The 21,389-nt window shown below is 57.0% G+C and overlaps 6 protein-coding genes across 6 annotated transcripts; 3 read left to right on the top strand and 3 right to left on the bottom strand.

Moving 5' to 3' along the window:
- Nucleotides 1-2,070: 2,070 nt before the first annotated feature.
- Nucleotides 2,071-3,782, top strand: C8Q71DRAFT_748642 (uncharacterized protein). Its single transcript, XM_047923151.1, has 2 exons — nt 2,071-2,848; nt 2,896-3,782. The coding sequence occupies exons 1-2, from the start codon at nt 2,210-2,212 to the stop codon at nt 3,379-3,381; spliced, it is 1,125 nt and encodes a 374-aa protein (XP_047780978.1). The 5' UTR covers nt 2,071-2,209; the 3' UTR covers nt 3,382-3,782.
- C8Q71DRAFT_503347 (uncharacterized protein) lies at nt 3,367-4,207 on the bottom strand. Its single transcript, XM_047918980.1, has 2 exons — nt 4,054-4,207; nt 3,367-3,982 (listed from the first exon to the last, which is right to left on the bottom strand). Exons 1-2 carry the CDS (start codon nt 4,122-4,124, stop codon nt 3,529-3,531), a joined length of 525 nt encoding a protein of 174 aa, XP_047780977.1. The 5' UTR covers nt 4,125-4,207; the 3' UTR covers nt 3,367-3,528.
- Nucleotides 4,208-4,862: 655 nt separating this feature from the next.
- On the top strand, nt 4,863-8,038 carry C8Q71DRAFT_503334 (uncharacterized protein). The gene is made up of 3 exons (XM_047918979.1): nt 4,863-5,723; nt 5,774-5,846; nt 6,367-8,038. Exons 1-3 carry the CDS (start codon nt 5,185-5,187, stop codon nt 7,930-7,932), a joined length of 2,178 nt encoding a protein of 725 aa, XP_047780976.1. The 5' UTR covers nt 4,863-5,184; the 3' UTR covers nt 7,933-8,038.
- A 2,096-nt stretch (nt 8,039-10,134) lies between these two features.
- C8Q71DRAFT_748630 (MFS general substrate transporter) lies at nt 10,135-12,806 on the bottom strand. Its single transcript, XM_047923150.1, has 14 exons — nt 12,492-12,806; nt 12,414-12,433; nt 12,118-12,357; nt 12,002-12,068; nt 11,938-11,952; nt 11,751-11,877; nt 11,582-11,681; nt 11,447-11,522; nt 11,060-11,396; nt 10,929-11,004; nt 10,820-10,877; nt 10,703-10,762; nt 10,479-10,652; nt 10,135-10,419 (listed from the first exon to the last, which is right to left on the bottom strand). Exons 1-14 carry the CDS (start codon nt 12,685-12,687, stop codon nt 10,382-10,384), a joined length of 1,584 nt encoding a protein of 527 aa, XP_047780975.1. The 5' UTR covers nt 12,688-12,806; the 3' UTR covers nt 10,135-10,381.
- On the top strand, nt 12,787-16,633 carry C8Q71DRAFT_821316 (oligomeric golgi complex component, COG2-domain-containing protein; the record flags this gene model as incomplete). The annotated part of the gene is made up of 13 exons (XM_047926201.1): nt 12,787-13,672; nt 13,724-13,804; nt 13,858-14,003; nt 14,065-14,182; nt 14,259-14,495; nt 14,552-15,025; nt 15,082-15,292; nt 15,354-15,472; nt 15,521-15,619; nt 15,677-15,902; nt 15,953-16,256; nt 16,309-16,571; nt 16,605-16,633. The coding sequence occupies exons 1-13, from the start codon at nt 13,250-13,252 to the stop codon at nt 16,631-16,633; spliced, it is 2,730 nt and encodes a 909-aa protein (XP_047780974.1). The 5' UTR covers nt 12,787-13,249.
- Nucleotides 16,634-16,687: 54 nt separating this feature from the next.
- On the bottom strand, nt 16,688-21,177 carry C8Q71DRAFT_704194 (Golgi CORVET complex core vacuolar protein 8-domain-containing protein; the record flags this gene model as incomplete). The annotated part of the gene is made up of 4 exons (XM_047920365.1): nt 16,688-19,417; nt 19,472-19,672; nt 19,740-20,634; nt 20,678-21,177. 4 exons carry the CDS (start codon nt 21,175-21,177, stop codon nt 16,688-16,690), a joined length of 4,326 nt encoding a protein of 1,441 aa, XP_047780973.1.
- Nucleotides 21,178-21,389: the final 212 nt, after the last annotated feature.

Below are 21,389 nucleotides of genomic sequence, written 5' to 3'. Positions count from 1 at the left end.
CGCTTGCACCCATCCCCCGCCTTATTTTACAGGCTTGGCGAGTCTGTAGACGTCGACGCTAATCGCACGGCATCGACAATCGTCATTCACACAACAGGAGTTCGGAGTGGTCCGTCGGTCTTCCCTTGTACGCCTTATGCCCATTGACGCTGCTGCTACTGCTGACGAGTCATGTTCAGTGATGTCCTGGAGGCATCATTGCCGACGCATTGGCGGATCGCCACTCCTTCGGTTTTGGTCTGGTCAGTCGACGATCGTCGACAACGTATCTGACGATACTCGCCCTACGGTCCCCCGGCGGTGCTTTGATGATCCCCAGGTTGATCCTGGGGGCATCATGCATTGTCTGCATCATCCATCGGCGTCGGCTTGTGCACGGTCGACAATGGTGTGAACAGGCAGGCAGCCGCCTTCGCCTTCGCGGGACCTGATGTCACATCCTATCCACGCCTCGGTTCCGGTCTCTCATCCTCGATTTGTCCCAACCTCGCCTCTGTATACTCCTTCTGGCTGATCCTGTCTCCTTACCTTATCGACTCTATCCGGCCCACCTTCGATTTGTCACTACCTGGCCTTCAGTCTCCGTCTGGTCTTCCCTAGCCTCGGTCTCCATCTCCCTTTCTCGTCTCCAACCCGCCTCGCCTCGATTCTTATTTCCAGTATCCATCACGCCATTGCATCGCCTCGCCTCGGACCTCGCCTTCAAGTCTCATCACACCATCTTGGTACCGTCTCTGCCTGCGCCCTTGCATGATCCATGTCTCGTCTCAACCTCATCCGAGGAACCTGATCTACGCCTTTCCTTATGACGCCTCCTCGCCGCATCGTCTCCTCTCACCTCGGCTCCTCTTCTCATCGCTTAGCCTTTACACGGAGGCCGATCAGCCTGTCACCGTGGCTTGCACCTATCTGGTGACACCAGTAAGTTCTCTCTCCGACTTTGCCGGTGTCGCTGCATTGCCTCTTACCATCACTTTCTTCTAGCGCTTCCATTCGTCTCCTGCCTCTGTTTGCGTCACCCATACTCGCATCAACTTCACTTCGCCTCACCCGCCCCTCTCGCCTTTGTCTAATTAGGGCACGCTCTCCCACCTGCCTTCCGCTGCCCCGCCTTGCTCTCGGTCTTTCTCAACGCCGCCTTGTCATCTTCTCGTTACCGCGTCATGCCTGGCTACTGTCATCGCGATCACCGCTCTTCTCAAGTCGTTGAAGCCGCTCTGCGCCGTCTCTCAAACCCGCTCATCTTGTTTTGCATCTCGTCATTGTTCGATTTTCCGTCTACAACGCCTCGTCTACGTTCTGCTCCATGTCCACTATGCTGTCTCTCGCTTGCCCTCAACCCATCATCCCCTCTCGTACGCCCCCTCGCCTCATGGCTTTATCTTCGCTTCGTCGATACGACTGCTCGCCTCACGACTGTCTCACGGCCGTCACCGCATACTCCTCCACCCGCGTCCTGCCGCTGGCTCCTCAAGCAACACCGCCTCGACACGTACGCCTTGGACTGGGCTCCCGACCCATGCCTCGATCCCTTGGTTTCATTTCTCGTCTTCGCCTCTTCTCGTTCATGTCCACCCTTCACGATATGTCAACGCCTCGGTTCCTGTTCCCTAGTCTATGGTCTCCCTCTCCTCCTTCATTTTCTCCGCTGGATGGATTTGTACGAAGCCCACTCCTCGATGTCTCCCTTTCATGTATCTTCAGATCTGGACTGTGTACCCTACTGAACTCTACGTAGTCTCACTGTCACCTGAGGACAGGGATTGCACTCCGGCACCGGACGCGGTGTTGCAGTGCAGTTCCTGCCCTTGCACGGGACAGATATCCTTATCGTATAGCATCGGTCTTCCTGTATCTAGTACTTGACTTGTATCGAACGATCAATGTACAATTAGTGGCTCATGGGATATTTGTCCAAGTTCGTCATTTCTATCATGCAAGTGATCTTTGTTTGAGATGCGAATATTCGAGTGGCTGTACTACTACGACTGCCTAAAATGGGGGTGCACCTGGCTGAATGGCTGTGCCTGTGAGCGGTCCGCCAAACAAGCATCAACTGACCTGTATACGTGGCAGTCGACGTGTTCCGACGTTCTTCACGACCACCACGTACGTCCTGCGCCCGACCGCAGTCAGCTCGGCTCTACAAAAACTCGCCTCTCCTTTCATCTTTCTCCTCCACGTAACGTCTACGTATTACGCCTCCGCCATGAAGAGAGCAGCAGACACCGAACTCGCGCTCCCCTCCTCGCCCGCGGAATCGTCTACCTCCCCAGTACCCTCCTCATCAGAACCGCCACGCAAGCGCTCCCGCTCCGAGACCAGTCCCGACGAGCGCAAGGAAGCCCGCGCACACCGTAACCGTATCGCGGCCCAGAATTCGCGCGACAGGCGGAAAGCACAGTTCTCTCATCTCGAGCAGCGGGTAGCCGAGCTCGAGGAAGAGAACAGGCAGCTGCGTGCTGGGATGGGCCTTATGGGCCTCAGGCAGTCGGAGGACGACAAAGTGAAAGAACAGCGAGAAAGAGATAGAGCAAGGGATCGGGAGAACGAGGAGCTGAGGGCGAGGATTAAGACGCTTGAGACGGGCTGGGACGCCGTCGTCAAAGCGCTGGCCGCCTCCGGGCTGCCCCTCAGCGTCCCCAGCGCACCTGCGCCCTCCGCGAGCTCCTCTACTCCCCCTAACCCCCCTCCAGCCGACTCATCGTCGTCGGACGCACCTATGACCACCACATTTCCGGTCCTAGTCCCCCCATCACCTACCTCCGTATACCCTATCTCCCCTGCCCCGACCGACCCGAGCACACCCCTCGACATGTTTGACGACTTTGCCCCCACTTGCCACCTAGCACGGGTGGTTAGCACCGATGCCCCTCGTTTATCATCGGTGCCCCTGCAGCGGGTGGGCCAGAGCCGTCAGACACCAACCTCCTCCAACTCACGCTCGGGCTCGACACCGCCCTTCCTCCGTTCCACCTCCTCCCTCTCCGCGCTGGCCAAGAGCAGCCCCCTTCCGCTGTGGATGAGGTGGCTATGGAAAACCTCCTCCGCGAGATCCTTGCGCCCTCTCCCGTCACCGCGCCGGCGGCGCTGCCCGCTGGTCCTGTTCCTATCACCGGCGCCCTCCCCGACGCGCCCGCGCCAGAACACGAAGGGCCTGCCGCATTCGCGACGCAAGCCCCCGCCTCGGCCGCGGAGGCGGTGAGCGCGGTGGCTGTCGACTGGGATGGACAGGCGGAGATGCAGAGATTGTTGGGCATGCTCCCTGGTGCCCTGCCTGACGTGGGGGCGTTCCCGTCCGCGCTCGACCTCGATGTCGACTTTGGCATCGGCGAGTGGGACATGGGCGGCGCGGTTACCCAGGAAGTCGGCGTGTGTTAGGCACGCGGCTCCCTCCCATTTCCTTCCGTCAGTCACATCTCTTGGATAACGCATCTTTGGGTCTCGCGTCTATTTATCGGACCAGTCGCAGTACACTATCTCTCTGTTTTGTTTTCGTTCGATTTCTCTCCGTTCGATTTTTTGCCGTTACTTCGCTCCTGCGCCGGTTCTCCTGCCTCCTTTCCTTCTGCAGTACGTAGCTAGTCCGGCCCGTGGTCGCGTTGCTCGCAGCAGTCTCCCTCCTGCTTCCTGTGTAGTTCTCCCCTCTTGGGTTGACGAACTGCCTGTGTTGTGGGTGGTGAGCGCGCGTGTGCGTGTCTGTTGGGTGTAGGTTAGATGTCGCTCTGTAGTCGGTGTAGTTTGGTTTGGTCGGTCGGTCAATGCAGCGTCGTTGCGATGAATCTTCTGTGTGCATAACGAACGAACACATTGATCTGCTGCCAAGCGTGTGCATGCGTGCTCAGCAGCGCTGGACTTCGTCATCTGAGCATCAGACATTGTCATCCCGCTCACCGCAGGCTGCAGGCACGTCATTGGGCGCGTATGTCTTACAGTGGCAGACTTGCGCCCACCGCATGCCACACCAGCGCTGGCCAGTGACCTGCAGGGACGTTATCGAGAAATATTGGGAACACGCATGTCTCGGACAGGTGCAGGAACGATCACACTAACCCTGATGCATTGAATGACAGACAGGCCAGTGGCCAAGAGGACCTAAGTGACAACACGGACAACGAGAGCATCAGGAAGCCACGCCGCCTTCACGTACACACAACAAGAACACCTGCGGGTTCTCGCGCCCATTACGCCTTAAAGACGCAGGGGGAGGGCGCGTTTTGACCACACGCGGGAGAAGCGCGTCAGTCCTCCTGCATGTCCGTGTCCTTCGCGACGAAGGAATCCTCGCCCTCATCGTCGTCGGCGTCCTCCGGCTTCAGCCCGGCCTTCTCGAGAGCAGCCGCAGAGGTGTAGTCGACGCGTACACCACGCGTACGACGCGTGCCAATAATCACGGAGGGGTCGATCTCCTCCAGGTCGTCCTCCTGTACGCGATTACACACGCGTCAGCGCCCAAAAACGCGAAAACGACACGCGGAGAGCCTACATCGTCTTCGTCTATCTCGTCCTCCTCTTCTTCCTCCTCTTCGTCGTCCTCATCGTCGTCCGCTACGTCCTTCTGGACAAACTTGCCCTTGCCCTTGTCGGCAGGGGACGCGGCGGGATTCTGCGCGTCTGCAAACGCGCCAGTGGCGGATCTACGCAGGACAGGTTTGGTTAGCAGCGCGCGTGGCGAAAGGGATGTGCAACTGATAACACACGTTGCGGATGTGGCTTCGGTGGACATTGTGTTTCGGAGCGTAATTGAGGGTGCAGGTGTGCGGCAGAGTGAAACGGCGCAGCGGGCGGGCGGGCTGGAGGTGGTCGCGGTGAAAGACGCGTTCTGGCCTCGGGCCACGGGATTGCGCGCAGAACGGGCGGCGCACGTGGCCTGTTGGGCCGAGGGCGCGCCGTGAGCGCGCCGCCGACGAGACCGGGAGCGCCCGTGGTCGTGGTGGGCAGACAAACCGGCCCAAAAGGGGTGGCGTAGACCGCGCAACCGGCTAGCGTTGTGCGCGGTTTGCGAGTCTGCGGGCTGGTGTGTGCAGCGTCGCACCAGCAGACGGCGGACATGAGATAATAAATGGGCGGCCGGGTCGCGCGGGCTCGGCTACGCACAACGAGGATCGCAGGGCTTAGGTAAGCAGCGAGGCATGATCTCAGAGCGGATTGTGGCAGGACGCCCTGCTGCCGCCGCCTCCTACCATGGCACGCGGGGGCATCACTCCCTTTCCTCTTGACCCTCCCCGTCCGTCCACCTCCACACCCAACGCCAGCACCAGCGCAGACCAGCCAGCCAGCCCGACATCCACCGCACGCCCCCCGTCCTTCTCTCTCCCCCAGCCCGTCCAGCGGCTCCTCGACTTCGGCGTAGGCACCCCAGACCGCGACCGGGACATGGTCCCGACGCGCTCCAAGAGCCTGGCGACACCCCGCACCCCCGCAGAGCAGCCCCCGCTCCTCACCGTCAAGCTCTCCGGGCCCTCCTTCCTCGACACCATTATCCGCGACACTGTCACCAAGGATCCGCTCTACATTGTCGAGACTTCGCGCGAGATGACCCACGTCTATCGCCTTGACGCGAGCCGCCGCGAGGCAGGCAAGGCCGCGTCGATCCAATGGCCCCAGACCGTCTCGCAGTCCAGCAAGGGCAAGGGCCGCTCCGGGAAGAGCATCCAGATGAGCAATGGTAGCTGGAGGGATGCCGAGGACTTCCTCAAGGTCGGGGCGCTGGGCAATCTTGCGTGTGTATCTCTATCCGTGTCTGCACACTGTCCGTACTCACATCGCGCAGGAGCAGGAAGTTCAGTCTCCCCCACTATCCCCACACACTCAAGTGGAAGCTTATCCCGGGCGATTGCTACGTGGTGAGTATTGTCATATGCTCGCTCAGCGCGCGCGTCCGCGCTGCACCCGACCTTCCCGCCTAAGCCACTTCCGCGTTTCCCAAATACTCGTCGACGATGTCGCATGCGGATCGATCAGCGATAGCTGATGACACCTGTCATTCGCACACCACGGGCGGGCGAAGCATACCCAGGCGGTACCGCTTTCAGCATCGCTTCGGGGCTACCTGCGCAATCTCCTTGTACTGGCAATGTGCAAGTCAGAGCAGGAATGGCACACAGACATCCGGGGTTTCATGCCAGCCAGCTGCGACACCGCAGCGCCGAAACCCCCTCCCATGTCATAGGGCTTCTAACGTCAGCGCCGGCGAGGTTGCTCGTCCAGAAGCAGCGCCCATAAGGACGCCCGTCTTCTGGCCGTATGGTATCCTAGTGACTGGCAGGCATGCTTGTGAGAACAGACATGTCTTATACTTCAGTGTGCCTTGGTCAAACTTGTGTGGGGTCATACTTGTCTACGGTATACTGACCGTGATTGCAGTGCGGAACCTCCGGCCTTAAGGGACCAGTCGCTGTGCTGGATGCGGCGACATTGTCTGCACCACCACGTCTCCGCATTTATCAAACCCTCACCACGCCAGACCTCGCACGAAATCAGCAGAACCATGCCGGCATCCCGTTCCTGCTGTTGGACTACCTCGTTGTCACATCTCTCCTCCTCACAACCACTACCCAAGAGTGGCTAGACCGCCCCGCGGACGCACACCTTCCGGGTAGCAGCTCGCGCGCAGTCAAGAAATGGCTCGCCCTTATCCACCCGGACCGGATCGACGAGTCGCAGAAAGACAAGGAGAAAGAGAAGGAGCGAGACAAGGAGGATAGGGAGGGCAGTAGCCCCGGTGGGACGCTGGGCCCGGGGAGCAGCATCGATGGCTCGACGCCGGTGACACCGTCGAGCAGCCGAGGAGCGCGGGTCTGGGAGGCCCACATGTCGTGGTCGTCGGGAAGCGGGTCCGGTGGCAGCGAGACCGTCATCTCCCCGTCAACGCCGGGGACATCACTCTCATCGCATTCGGCGCACCACCTCCCTCCGCGGTATTCGGGCTCGCATCTTATTGGGATGCATAGCATGGACCATAGCCAGACGCAGTTCGCGTACGGGCCGGATATGAGTAGGAGCTTCCAGGAGTCGAACGTGCAACCCCCGCAACGACGCTTCCAGGTGACGAATCCCGAGCCAGCGCCAGATTACGAGTACGACAGTGCGCCGGAGTCGTATCCCCAGCCTCAGCAACACGTCGCCGCGCCCGCTGCTGGTATACCTCTGGATGCGTCTCCACGCCCATCGACTTCGTCTCATCCGTATGCGTACGACTCCGACCCGCGTCCATCCACAGGGTCATCTTTGTCCTCCTTGAACGCCACCGCCCCGACTCCCACCGCTGCTAATCCTGGGCCTGTGCCTACTGGCAGCGTACGACGACCGCCACGACAGTTGCCGCGACCGCCCGTCCTACAAGACCCGTACACGTACCACCAGCAGCAGCAAAATAGTCTCGGTCTCAGCCAACTGCACGACCGCCAACGAGTAGCGTCCACCCCGCCTTCATTCAACCCTGGCCTTCCTTTGCAGATCCCTCCATACATGAACTCGCTCGCACAGGGCACCAGTTCCCCCTTCACTCCCGCCCACCCCTCCGCCCGCAGTCTCGCTCGCCGAAGTCTCGGCGGCCGGCCAATCCCACCGCCACCCCCGCCGCCCTCAGACACGCTCCCGCTGCCGCTCCCGCCGAAGCTGGCTGCGGAGTATGCGAACACGTCTGGTGCGGGTCCGTCCAACGCGGGCGGCACGCTCGCCGGCCAGATGCGCGGGATGGCGATATCGCCGCCGCCGCAGCAGCAGCAGGCGTACTACCCGTCGAGCGCGTACGGGTCGCCGCCGCCGGATACGGGCAGCCATGTGGATGCGGGACGGGTGCGCGCGTCGTTTGCGCATGTGTCGAGGGAGGCGGAGAGGGAGAGCGTGTATGAGATGCCGCCGCCTGCGTATGATGCGATCGACTTTGGGCTGAGGCTGCCCGGGCAGGCGCAACGAAGGGGGCAATAGTCGTGGATGGCTCCATGATTATGCACCCCGGTCAATATGGGCTGGTCGTGGATGACACGAGACACGATCCAGCCCAACCCGCTGCCCTGGCTCAGGCGCAGGGATCTCATGCGGCCTCCTGGCTGACTCGCAAGATTAATTCCTCGATAATTGGTTTTCCTCTCCCCTCCCGTCCAAGACTCGCGCTCGACAGTACACAACAAGTTATCGCATGCTACCCGGCCCATGTGCATACCCTCCATGCCTGATGCATCTCTCGAATAATCTAGGGTCAGGGAACCCGCACTCGCTTCCATCTATATCTCGCTCTCGGTCTGCATTTGCCCGCTCGCCTTGGCCCGCTCTGTATCAATACGCGCCTTCCGCACCGGATCCTTGTCTTCTAATTCTCCCTCGCCCTCGGTTCTGGTCCCGTTTTACTGCTCTGCATCAGTGCCCGCCATATCACACTCTGCTTGTCATTATCGTTGCCGCCTCCTAGCAGGTTCTGTCGCATCACCTCCGCCATCCCGGTTGAGGTCAGCATTCGCGTTCGTTTGTATTTTCTTACTACCCCCACGTGCGGTTAGCTATTCACTTCGCTCCTTAAGCCACTGTCTATCCTTTATGTTCACCTCATCCGTTTTATACGGTACGTGCGTCCACCGTCGGCGGTCAGCGCGCTGGTCGTCGATGTGCGCGCCCTTCCTGTCCTTTCTCCCACTCGCCAAGTGCCCCCTCGTGCAATGCGGATCTCGACGGATATGTCGAGGCTCAGCACCAAAATCTCTCTTGCCCTCTTCGAGTCCCCTCATGATCTCATCGTCCCGCCACCATCTCTGATCATTAAAGCGGATTTCTCTCAGGTCTTTTCGGTACCATACATAAACTGCTGTGCGCTTGCTATTGTACATTTTAGGTGTAATGTCAGTTGAGGTGGCGAATGTATATGTTTGTTCTCGATTTCGGAGACTCCGTCCCGGTCACTTCGAGCGTGCGTCGGTACATACTTGCCAAAAGACTGTATCCTCACATGAGGATCCTGGATCGTCCTCGACTTGCATTATGACGTGGCGCGATGGACGGTCTTGCGAATTGCACTGTGATTGACTTTGGAGCCATCATCCATGTCTAAGTACGTACTATACATGCCTGCATTTGACATTTTACGTCGAAGTCATTCCCGGATCAGAGTTTATTGAGCCCACGTGTCCACACACAGAACGTATATATATACAGAGGCCCTAGGTCCATCACCTTGGCCCACTCCATCACCCGCTTCGCAAATCTGTGTTCAAATCAACATCCAAGTGAGGACGATCATGGTTGTACTCATGGCTGACATGGGGAGTCAGTCATCACAATGTCTGCAGACTCCGAGTCTGAACTTCCTGAGTGAGTCCATCCATTCTGTGCGGTTTGTACTCAGGCTTGACACGGCAAGTCAGAGTAGTTCGCATTGTCGGCGGTTACAAACTCGATTATGACGAGCTTGAAGAACGGTTTGCCATGAAGGCGCTGAGGAACTTGACTGGGAGCCAATCAAGAACGAGGAAGAGAATATGGGCTATTATCTCAGGGTACTCTCACTCTGGTACCGCAGCCTTCCGACGGAGCAGAGGGTTGCTCCCTTCAGCTGTGAGAGACAACCCTTTGTGAATAATATGGGTGGTTATTGATGACTGATCAATGCCCTTGCCTCACAGGGCTTGTGCCTCCCATCAGGCCCTGCATCATCACCGCTCACAGAAAATATCACAACTGCAGAGGACAGATGCATTATGGAGCACGAAGCTCAGCAACACTTCAGGAATGCCTTCATTCAGAGGGCCAATGAGGCTGCAGGCAGGGTGGTGTTCACTGCTGCCCGCATGGAATACTTCAGCTACCTCTACGAAGATTTGGGACTCCCTCCTGGGAGGTGAGTGGTGGCAAGCATTAATTTAACATATACCAAGGTTGATGGTGTTGGCATAGGTGCTATGCTCCATGGATGGGTGATTTAGACTAGCTGGCTGATGCCTATCTTTGCTCAATGTTGTGGCCCATGTATATATGTGTATTGCATTGTATCATTGATGCATGTGTGCTGTGGCAATGGAATGTTCTTGATTCATTCAGAAGGGGCCCAGCCTTGGAAGCATCTGTTGCCATGCAAATCATGGGGAGAAGCAAATTGGCAGCAAATGCAGAGCAAATGAACAGTGTACTGATCCTCATTCAAGCCCCTGATCAATGATTTTGACTGTGGGTGGACAGATCTGGACAAATGCAATTATAGAAGTTCCCCACAAGGTACACATTGTGGACCATACATCAGATGAGGGCAAGGTCAAAATGTGCGATAAATACATAAAATTGCGAGAGGGTACAGAGACATGTGTGTGATGAGACATCGTGATGTCCATGAAATGCATTCCACATAGCCATGCGTGAAGGATCGCGGGGGTTGGAATGCAATGTGCTAGCGTTATGATGAGCGCACGCGCCATTCCTTTGGTGGAATTGCTGTACACATTCAATCAGCCTTTCCCGTTCCCTTACGGATATGAATGAGCAATACGTACACTGCAGTCTGCGCGCGGTCGGGATCATGAAGAAGATGAGGAGGACGATGCCGACGGCGAGGCACACGACGGACATCACATAGTACCCGTCCTGCTGGACGTCACAAGTCCCGCCGAGCGCTGTGCATGCGGCCTTCTCCGATTTTGTGATACAGCTTGCGGGCGTCGCCAGCTCTGCGGAGGATGTCAACTCCATTAGACGGTATGGAAGTGATAGGACATACGATCGAGGGTACTGCTGGGCGCGGACACGCTGCAGGTTGCGACGGTGAAGACGTCGACAGCTAATAACGTCAACGTCAGACTGGACTATGATGCAGCAAAGCAGAACTATGGCGCACCCTTCAGAACGAAATACCTTGGCCATAGGAGACCTAGGTTGTTGAAGGTCGCGAACAACTGCAGAACCGTAAGCAAGGTATCCGGATAAAGTCAGTTCGGAGCACATACCGTCATGTACGTTCCTCCGGCGACTGGGTCCGATATCCGTGTGTGGAACGCGGTCATACCTCCAAACTGGATCGTCCTGCACAACGTCAGCGCCTCGCATGACTTCCACTAGACACGCGCTATCCACTCACATAACGAACGAGCTCGCAATGCTCTGCACGATAATGAACACATACCAGGCAATTGGGAGCGGGGGATGGGGGAACCAGTACACGGTCAGCGTCGACAGGAGCACGAGCGCAAACGCGGGCCAGTACATATGCATCCACGCGCGGAGCGGCCGCTCGCCTTTGGACCACCGGCCCGCGAGCCAGCCGCCGCAGATCTGGAAGGGGAAGCTGATGAGGACGGTGAGGGAGAGGTCCTCCTTGCTGAAACCCTTCTCGACCATCTTGAGCGTGGACACGGCGGAGTCGGCTTGGAAGCCGATCTTTGCGACGAGCAGGAGGATGAGCAGCGTCTGGACGTCTGGGGAGCGGTGAGCGGTGAGCGGGAGCTGAAGGAGGGTAAGGACGTACGTCGGAACTTCATGATCTCCCACATCTTGACGTAGATCGCTTTGAGGCTCATGTCACCTTCTTCCACAACGTCTTTCTGCCGATGAATGAATGTGAGTTATTCTGACGCACAACCAATCACTGAAGAGCGCATACCTCCTTCTCGAACAGCAGCCAGAGCGTGAGCGCATATGACAGCATTGCGCAGAACATGCAGTAAGCTCCGAGTGTCAACCGCGGGATGCCGTGTTTCGCGCTGTATTGACATGCGGGTATGAGATGCCGTTTCTGAATTCCGCAGCGAATGAGATGACTGAAGACGCACGCAAATGTTTCGCTATTGAGCGCAAGGAATCCAGTATACGACAGGAGTGAGCCTGTGCTCAGCCCTATAGTCTGGCAGGTTGGGATGTACGATTTGTGTCGTTCGGATAGCAGTGTGAGGGCCCAGCCTAGCGTTGAACGACCAGGCCGTCAGCAAGGGATGCTCTAGAGCTGCTGGTGAGACGCACCATCAACCGCGATGTCTACGTGCAACGTGAGTCGCTAGTAGATGGATAGGTAGGATGAACAGACCTTGAGTTGCGACCGCCATTATGAGGAATGTGAAAGCAGCAGTTAGAGTGTACAAGTAGTCAACAGCCTGCAAGTCGTCTCAGAAACTTGCGCCTATGCATTTCGACAGAACGCACATTGTCCACCATGTGATCTCCATAAAATGATAGTATAAGCATTATAGTGCCAGATAGTAGTTGTAGAGGCATGAGCCATGATTTCCGGCGACCGATGGAAGGGAAATAGAGAGCATCGACGAGGGGTGACCAAAGTAGCTTGAGGGAATAAGGATATACGGAGAGTGAGAAGGTCGCCAGTTGGGAGTAAGTCAGCCGGCTTCGTAGGAGGAAGGGCAGTGAGCCTGTTACGAGGCCTAACTATTCAGAACGGGTCAGACGTGGCATCTCGCGATGACGGGTTTGTTCACACTCACTGGTACACCCTGACTGAGGACTGGCGGCACGTAGGCGAGTGTTAGCACGTACAACAGAAGCCTGGCCCATACACGCACATAGACATGTTAGTAGAATCATGCCCTTCTTCTCCTTCCACGTTGCGGGCCGGTCCTTGAGCACAGGCTTGACATTCTCCTCGTCGATATCAAGCTCCTCATAGAGGGTCTCGCTGCTGCTTTCTGAGTCTTCTCGTGCGCGGGGGGACAGCAGGCTGAGTTCGACCTCGGCATCGTCGAGAGGAGCAATTCGCATGGTGTAGGGTACAGAAAGGAGGTGTATTCTCGAGAATGATGCCGTCTGCGCCCCCACAGATGCGGTGTCTCAGCCAGTCGCCCGACGCCGGGACGCACAGCTCTCGTCGCCAAGCCGAGTTTCATCAATCACTCCTAGCCGCGGTCCCGTGACCGCGTTTATTCGTGTTCTACACCGCAGCGGCGCAGGGCGTAGTTTGCTCTTGAAGTACGCGTTGAACGTCTGGTGAGTGCCTGGAAACTCTCCTTCAGAAATATGATCACTAGATGTAGCTGAAATACGCATTCATCGCACCGACGGATGCAGTAAGACGCGCGTGGCTTAATCAGGCAGGTCGCCTGTGGGCGCCTATTCGATGACACAGTACCACAGGCTCGGGTCTGTACCGAACTCTGACCGTCACGGCGACTTTGGCTTGACTGTGCATTCGACCATCTTGCCTGTTGACTTTGTTAGTCTGCTGCGACCTCGGACGACACATACCTGCTCGCGGTGACTCGGAACAGCGCACATCGGTCTCGACGAAGTACATGGGTGTCTACAAGTGCTCTGGGTTGCTTGCATGTCGTCTCTGAAGAGCCCCGAGGTGGATGCCGCCAGTGAAGACCCGTTCGATTTGCAACGACTAGCTGAAGAACTAGTGACAAGGGAGCAGAGGTCGACACCTCACGCGCAAGATGCAGGCGAAGAGATCACCAAGGCAGAACGAGATCTGCCGGTCTACGTTCCGTTGTCCCACAGCAATCCCTGCTTGTCGGCGAAAGACTTCAGTGTGGAGGAATTCCTTCTTTCGCGATCCTATACTTCGCTCCCCGACCTGCGTTCGGAACTTCGAGATTACCTGGCTACACTGAAAGAAGAGCTGGTGAAGCTCATCAACGATGATTACGAGGCCTTCATCAGCCTCAGCACGGACCTGAGAGGGGAGGGCGCGAGATTGGAAAGGTTGAAAGCACCGTTATCAGACATAAAATCTCATGTACTTGTACGTCGAGTGTTACAATAAACGACTGCGCTCTTAGTGATGGCGAGTTAGGAAGCCCGACAAGTACTGCAAGTAGTCCAGGAGGACGTCCAGCTGAAGCTGAGCAAACGGTCAACTCTGCGCGAGGAGAAGGTTATATGCGCGTAATTCTCGCGATACCGTCAGAAACTCATGAATGATCACAGGCCTTTCTACACTTACTGCTCAAGATATCGGAATCCATTACACGGCTAGAGTCTCTCCTGCTCATAGCCTCCCCCACCGATACCGACAGCGCGGGTACCGACAGAGTGAAGGCACCTTCCCGGTATGATGATAATCCCGAGGACAGGTACGCATGTCGTCCTGCTGAGCAGGATCGCCGATATTTTAACCCAGGGTTCCGCGACCAGGACGAGAGCCAACCGTGCTAAACATCTCTCACGAGTGGCAGCGGAGTATACGCAGCTTCTCTACCACGCTGCTAAAGCACGCACAGATAGTAGTGCTTTTGTTGACGAATCACAATGGGTGTGTGTCCTCCCTTCCTCTGCCACCCTCTGGCACGCTTCCTCGGCGTGCCATCGACTGACATGTCTTCGCTTAGCGCATAGACCGAATCAAGTCTACGCTGTCCTCCGACCTTGACCACCTCTTCGCCAGTACACTGACCTCGCTCACGTCCGGCAGCAAAGAAGGTCGAGAGAGCAAGACAGGCGAACTGGACAAGGCGAAGTGGATCGCAGATGTGACCGAATGTCTCCGCACGTATGATGTCCTCGGGCTCTGGCGCGACGCAGAGGACGTCCTTCGCCGTGAGATCGTCAGGGACTTCGTGAAGAAGGTGAGCTACATTTCTACCTTCCATGACCACCTCTTCGACTGACAACATGCCGCCAGAGCATCCACCCCGGCGCGCTCGCTTCCCCACACTCCCCCATCCTCCCACATACCCCTCTCCCACCAAAAAACAGCGCAGCGCCACAACCGTCCGGCGCCGTCCCGCGCACGCCGTACACGCCCTTCACCGCGTTCGCATCGAAGCAGAACCCATTCGAGTTCAGCACGCAGCAAGCGGGCGCCCAAGCGCACATCCTCGACGACCGGGAGGGCCCGCTCGCAGGCCTGTACAACGCCGTGCTGCGCTTCGTCGACAGGGATCTGAGGCGGCTGATGGAGATTGCAGAGAGGGTGTGCGTGAAGTCTGGGTCGAGGGCAGGTGCGGCGAAGACGAACGGAAGCGCCGAGAGCGGGGATGAGCAGGGAGGGTTTGAGATCATGGCTAACGTGGTATGGGCGGAGATTGGGCGAGCGGTTTTGGACGAGCTGGGCGGCGTCGTGTTTGCTGCTGGAAAGCCGGATGACTTCCGCAAGGTATGCTAGCGTGAAGCGACTTGTTCAGCGGACAACGAGACTAATGCGGCCCCCAGCATCATGAGACGACGCAGGCGTTCATCCGCTCGCTAGAGTTCCTCGCGCCGTCGGTGCACGCCATCGAAGTCATGCGCACACACCCCGTGTACGTGCAGTTCGAGCGGCGCTGGCAGCTGCCTGTGTACTTCCAGTTGCGGTGGAAGGAGATCGTGTCCAAATTGGAGGAGGCACTTACGGTAACCCGCTTGGAGCGGTCGCGGAACAGAGGTAGGGCGAAGCGCATGCATGGCGACAGTACTCTCACTTACCGTTGACCGTGTCTCAACAGCGGTCAAGCCGTTTGTGACGACGCAGGCGGCTGCTGTGTGGGATGCCATCAGTACCTGCTGGGGCGCACCCGTCTATATCCCGGAGCTCAATCACCGCTTCTGGAAGTTCACACTACAGGTATGCCTCATCGCTCGCTATCCATTCATCGCTGATGCCTCCCCTCAGCTTCTAAGTCGATACAAGACATGGCTACAGAGCAGCCTCCCCGTGTTCGAAGCTACGGCTAAGGTCGCAGCAGCGGTTGCGGCTGAAAAACTTGGCTCGGTTGGTAGCACATCTGATTCTGCGTAAGCATGTATCCTGACCCTGTCGGTGTGACAGACACCCGGCTCTCCTGCGTCGCTTTCGCGCGCCGCAACGCCGAACTTACCCACAGAAGCTGCGTCTCCGGAGGCGGCTGCAGCCGACGAGCAGTCGTTGCACCAATTCTCCACAGCTGTCATCGACATCCGAGCGATGAAGTCACAGGTATTGAAAATCTGGCGCGGAGAGCTGTGTATCATGTTGCCTGAAGTCGACAGCGGCGAAAGTGATCCAAGTCCAGAAGGTAGCTCTTCATACAGACATAACGAAACGCACGACTGAATCTTCTTGCAGACGCCCTTAGACAGGCCCTCTCCGGTCTAACGTCTCTAATACCCTCACTTTCTGGCCAGATCATCACTATCCTCTCCCGCCGCGCTTGTGAGGCGCTGCTGTCAATGCGGTCCATACCCTCGCAGTTCAGGGCTATGTCGTCGAGTAGACGTACCCCCACAGAACCTAGCTATTTTGTCTCGCTCATCTTCAAACCCGTCAAGACGTTCTTTGCAGTCGAAGGCCCGGAGGGAGCCGGCGGACCGCTCAAGGATGAGTTCATGCAGGCGTATGTGGAGGAGATCTTCGAGATCGTTGCGCAAAGGTTGGTCACCACCTGAAAGAACGCAAAGAACATTGATACGACGACTGCACAGATATATCCATTTCCTGTCTGCGATGCGGAAGACCGAGGAATCGCTGCGTCGGCTCAAGAAAGGCAAGAAGTCGGCGTTTTCGCTGTTTGGCGGGTCGACAGCCAAGGACGACGACGGGCGAGCAGACGAAGAGAAGATTCGGGCTCAGATGATGCTTGACGTAGCAGCATTCGGTCTAGACGCAGAATCGCTCGGTGTCGCCGTGCAACACAGCGAAACTTTCAAGGTATTGGAAGAGATGGCCGGTGCTAGCTTCACTGATGGTACGCCGTCATTATCCTCGTCCGAACTATCAGCTTCACAGATGTCAATTTCAGAGACATGAGTAGATCCAAGCGTCGACTGTCACTAATACTTTTGCATGGAATATACATGGACGCTAATGTACGGCTATATTATCCTGGTGAGTAGGTGGTAAGCATGACTGGTGGTATAGTGCTCCGGTCCGTGATACAATTATTGAAACGCCTGTCCGATCGTCCTGCTCTGCCGCGGAGGAAGTCTTGTTGTCGACAAGCCACTCCTTGCATGTCTGACACCTCCCCTGAGACGGCCTCCAACCCCGTAATCGCTCCTGCGTGAACTCCTCTACGTTCGTGAATAGATCGCGCCCCACAAGGTGCTTGGTGATTATGAGCATATCCCCGTCGGAGCGATAGGACTCCAGCATTCCCGTGAAGAGTGTGCGGAACTCGGCGTAGAGGGTGGGCTTGGACACAGAATTTTGTGACGCAGTCGTGAGCAACCTCTTGAACAGACGTGGGAGTGACAAGCCCTTCGCAGAGCTGATGGACATCAAGGCGGTGAATGCGCTTTGCATCGATTTGCGTAGAGAGGATAGGGTGGCCTGCTGCAGCTCGTACTGCTTGGTGCGATCCGTGTCCGCATCGGTAGCATCGGGCGCTGCTCCCATACAGCAGGCCGCCACACGCTGTACGGTATCGATCTGGCTCTTCAGGAGATGGTACCAGATATCCTCCAGAGGGACGTCCTGGGAAGACTGGGAGTGCTCCAAACACATCGCGACAGCTCGCTGTCCCACTGCGTCGAGGGCAGCGAGGACTTCCTGAACACTCTCTTCTGACGCGGAGTCGTACTGCACCAAGGTGTCTGCGAGACGTGCTGAGAGCTGATTCTCGAAAGATTCCGCCTTCGAGAGGGCCACTAAGGGGACGCCTTGGTGATCCAGTACCCAGACCACGGCATCGTAAATTGCATGCTCCTCGCATATCCTGGCCGCATCTTCTGTATCCAGCAGTTCCGCCGGGAGGTAACATAGAGCAGCGATCACCCCGGCAGGGTCCAAGCGACAGTGTAATGTCAGATACGTGCGGCGCAGATCGGAGGGAATGTGAGGGGATGGACCGCCCTTGCGTACCGCGACTCCGTCATCGTCGCCTTCCTGTGGGGGCCCGAGTAGGAACTTTAGATAAGCGAACTTGGCGGAATCCGGATGGTCCTGAAGGCGGTTCATCGCGGTCTCATGCAGACTGGGAATGTGGGTATCGAGTAGAGCAGCTGTTTGCACTACTCCGCGCTCCAGCAATAGAGACAAGCAGTCGGTAACAGTCGTCAGTATTTCCGGAGGAAGTGTGCCCTTGTGAAGGCGCTTCACCAAGGTCAAGACGTCGTCTAGAGAGCCGAGGACCTCCGGGGTTGATAAGTTACGGTCATGAATATAAGTTAGAAGTAAAGGAGGCCACTTGCGCTCCTGGCGGTACCATGAACGCAAGATGCGGTAGAATCCGGCCTTCTCGAAGAGGGCGATGATACGGTTGGTCTCGTGAGGAGTGTAGTCGGACAGAAGATGTTCTGCTGCCAGCTGCCGATCTTCTTGCGTACTGCGGTCAGGATCCTCGGCCAAGCCGATGACGATACTGTGTAGAGTTGTCGGAGGCATCTGCAGGAACTGGGGATACTTCGGCACGTTCCTCGCGATGAAGATGTTGACGAAGGTCACAGCATCCTGTGTAAGATCCCCAGACGACGCGATTTCCAGCAAGATCTTGACCATGAGCAGGCGTGTGGCGCCTCGCGGACTGTCGCGGTCACTGAGGTACCCGTCCTCGAATGCCAGATCGAGGGTGTGTAGGAACGCCTCCGGGTCAAAGCGAAGCAGGAGCCGGGCGTACGGATAGGTGGGCTCGACACCATTCTCTTCATCGGCCGTGAGCACCAGTTTCCCGCCTTCTCCCTGTGGCCACACACGCGATTGACCTGACATCAAGAAACGATAAACGATGTGCCTTGCCTGGTCGGCCTCCTCCGAGGGTAGGGGTTCTGCGGAAGGGTACGCGAGGCCAGCGAGGATATTGCCCAGGTACGGATAGACCTTGTATGCGTTCAGCACGACAGGCTCTATCGCGTCGTCATCGGTATATGGTCCAAAGGTCAACCCCTCCTCACGCGCTCTTCGATACTGTTGTACTTGTCTGATGAGATCGAGTAGCACAACTAGTGGGGCCTCATAATCCCTCATGGCCCTCGTGAAGACGTAGAGCAATGCATCGTAGAGGCCGTGTCGTTGGCATAGGGTGATGGCTTGGTTGACATCAAGGCATTCCGGGTCAATATGCCAAATCAACCTCTCGACAAGGTCTGGTCGACCGTCCTCGTCGTGAACCGCGATAAGTCGCTGGGTGATACGAGGAGGCACGTAGTGCAGGTTTCCGTCGATGATGAAAGGCTCCAACTGAGACAAGAAGATGCGCGTGATGCGCGTGTCGTCGTAATACTGGAAGAGATCCTCGTAGAGGAAGTCGTAGTCGTCGAGCGCCATGCATGCACGGATGCAAACCTTGACCAGGCCTTCGAATAGCGAAGTTTGATCGACGCCGCGCCCGTCCAGGCCAGCAAGTGTACCGTCCGTCAAACGGTCCTCCGAGAATGCGTAACGAGCAGACGCGACCATGAGCTCGTGCATCTTCTCGCCGACGACCTTCTGGAGCTGCTCTGGAGGCTCTGGGAGACCATTCCGATTTCCCAGCGATTGGCCTACGTAGTACGCGCGTGTGAGCTCGATGGCGCTCAAAAAGTCGCCCCTCTGAACGAAAGAGAGTATTCGATCTGCCCATGTCAATAGGGTGCCGACCTGAACGTCATGTTGACCCTTTGAAAGATGTATGAGTCAAGCACTCGGGATTCACGTTTGTATATCACGCACCAAGGTGAAGATCTTGCCCTTATACACTCTGACACTATGCGATACCTCCATTACTGCGTCAGGATACGAAACACTGCTGTTGATCGTATGTCCCAATATCGGGGAGACCAATGATCTGGCGTCGAAGGAAGCTTGTTCTACGAGCTTGCGCGAACGGACGTCATATACTTCCAATGCATCAACAGTGAGGACGACAACTTGCTAAAGACGGAACACGTCTGTTAGTACGTGAGCCACGACAGGCACGACATAAAGCGGACGGGCTCACATTGACGTTCAGCCATTGCAGCGCCAAGACATCACCGCCGGCTGTCCAGTGACCGCCTTCTTCGAAGGTGACTCTCCCGACTTCTGTCATGGTCACCTTGCCTGTTCTCGCATTACGCACCTGCTGTGGGACCTTCGTTTCCGAGACCCGCAGCATGTACAAGGTGTCTGCCCAGGAATAGACCAGTACTGGTGTTGTCGACGAGTGGATACCATTACCATGAGCCTGGTCCTTCTTGCTTGTCAACTCAGCCGCTGCGTCACCTCCTGGTACCACGCTTGGGTACCAAGCAAGAGTACCTTTGAACCGCGATCGAGATGTGGTATCCTCGTTCTCGCGGTGACGTCGGTACCACGTCCTCGGTGAAGGCTTCAAGCCGACGATCACCAGCTTGATCGGTGTGAGAAGCGCGATGAGGTTGTATTGATCTGTGGGATGTGATGCTGTGCCAAGTGGGAGGGGAGCCATGGCAAGAAGTGAGTTGCCCTTGCGGGGCTTTCGACGGCGGAAGTGATGTGCTCCGTTACGACCAGATGGACCAGGTCCAAGGCCGTCTTCCGGGTACTTGCCCAGCAGACGAAGTGTGTCCGACGCGTCCATGAAGAATACCTTTCCCAAGCTGTGATAGAACGAGAGGCCGCTGTCGTCCGCAGAGACTATTGCGGTATGCCTTCCAGCAACGAAACCTATGCTGACGATTCTTGAACCTGTCAAGTGGCCTTCCTGTCGTCCCGCGGCTACTTCTGCCAGAGTAGTGGGTGGAACAGAACGCGCAGGAGTCTTCGGACTATTCAGGTCGAACAGCTGTATGTGGCCATTGGTATGCCCCGTGGCTACGAACGTATGGTCGAATGATAAAGCTACCGCTGTGACGGGCCCAACTGTCTTGTCTGCTCTCAAGCATGAACATGGAGTTTATGACAAAAACTTGAGCATACTGACCTTCTGCACCGCAGATACATTTCAAGTTCTGCTTGAAGTCAAAGACCACCACTTTCCCTGTGTCCGTCCCAACGCAAATGAGTCCATTCGCGGCCATGACAGTGGGCGAGCCAATATTCTCGGTGCCCAGCAAAGACGCGACCTTCTGGGATTGTGTCGTGAAGAGGAAGTCGCCGATGGTCTTCAACTGCGTCCACCTGAAGACCTCGCGCGTCTCGGAGGTCGCGTTGCTCTTGCCATTCACTCCATTAGCAGCAATATGGGTCGCGGAAGACGATCTTGACAGCGCGGAGAAGTGCGATGGGCTCTCCGAGGCGCCCTCAGGTGCATGGGAGAACAGCGTACCCACGCTCGCCGATGAAGGCACTCGAGACGCCTGTGGTGTAGTCGAGCGAAGCCGGGATATGGTGGGATGGAGGAAGGGCCGCGAGAGCTTGCTTGGAGTACCCCTGCCATTGCTTGTGGGGAGCTTTGTGGGCGAGGCTGCACCAGGCATGTTTATTGGCGGCGAGGGCGGGGTCGAAGGAGTCTCGTCTGAGAGAGGTCCAGCTGGCTGAGTGCAACGTTGAGCCAGAAAACCGCAGGACTCATAGACACAACTCACTCTAGCCTCGTCCTCCATCAGAGACGCGAGATGCTCCTTCTCCTCGACGTCGTGCACGAGCGATCGCTCTACCTCGCGTTCGTCTAGCTCGTCCTCCTCATGGT

Source organism: Rhodofomes roseus, assembly GCF_022264815.1.
Source record: "Rhodofomes roseus strain CIRM-BRFM 1785 chromosome Unknown C8Q71scaffold_6, whole genome shotgun sequence".
In the NCBI taxonomy this organism is placed as follows: domain Eukaryota; kingdom Fungi; phylum Basidiomycota; class Agaricomycetes; order Polyporales; family Fomitopsidaceae; genus Rhodofomes; species Rhodofomes roseus.
Note: the sequence above shows the minus strand (reverse complement) of the source record. Positions and strands in the feature narration are given on the sequence as shown.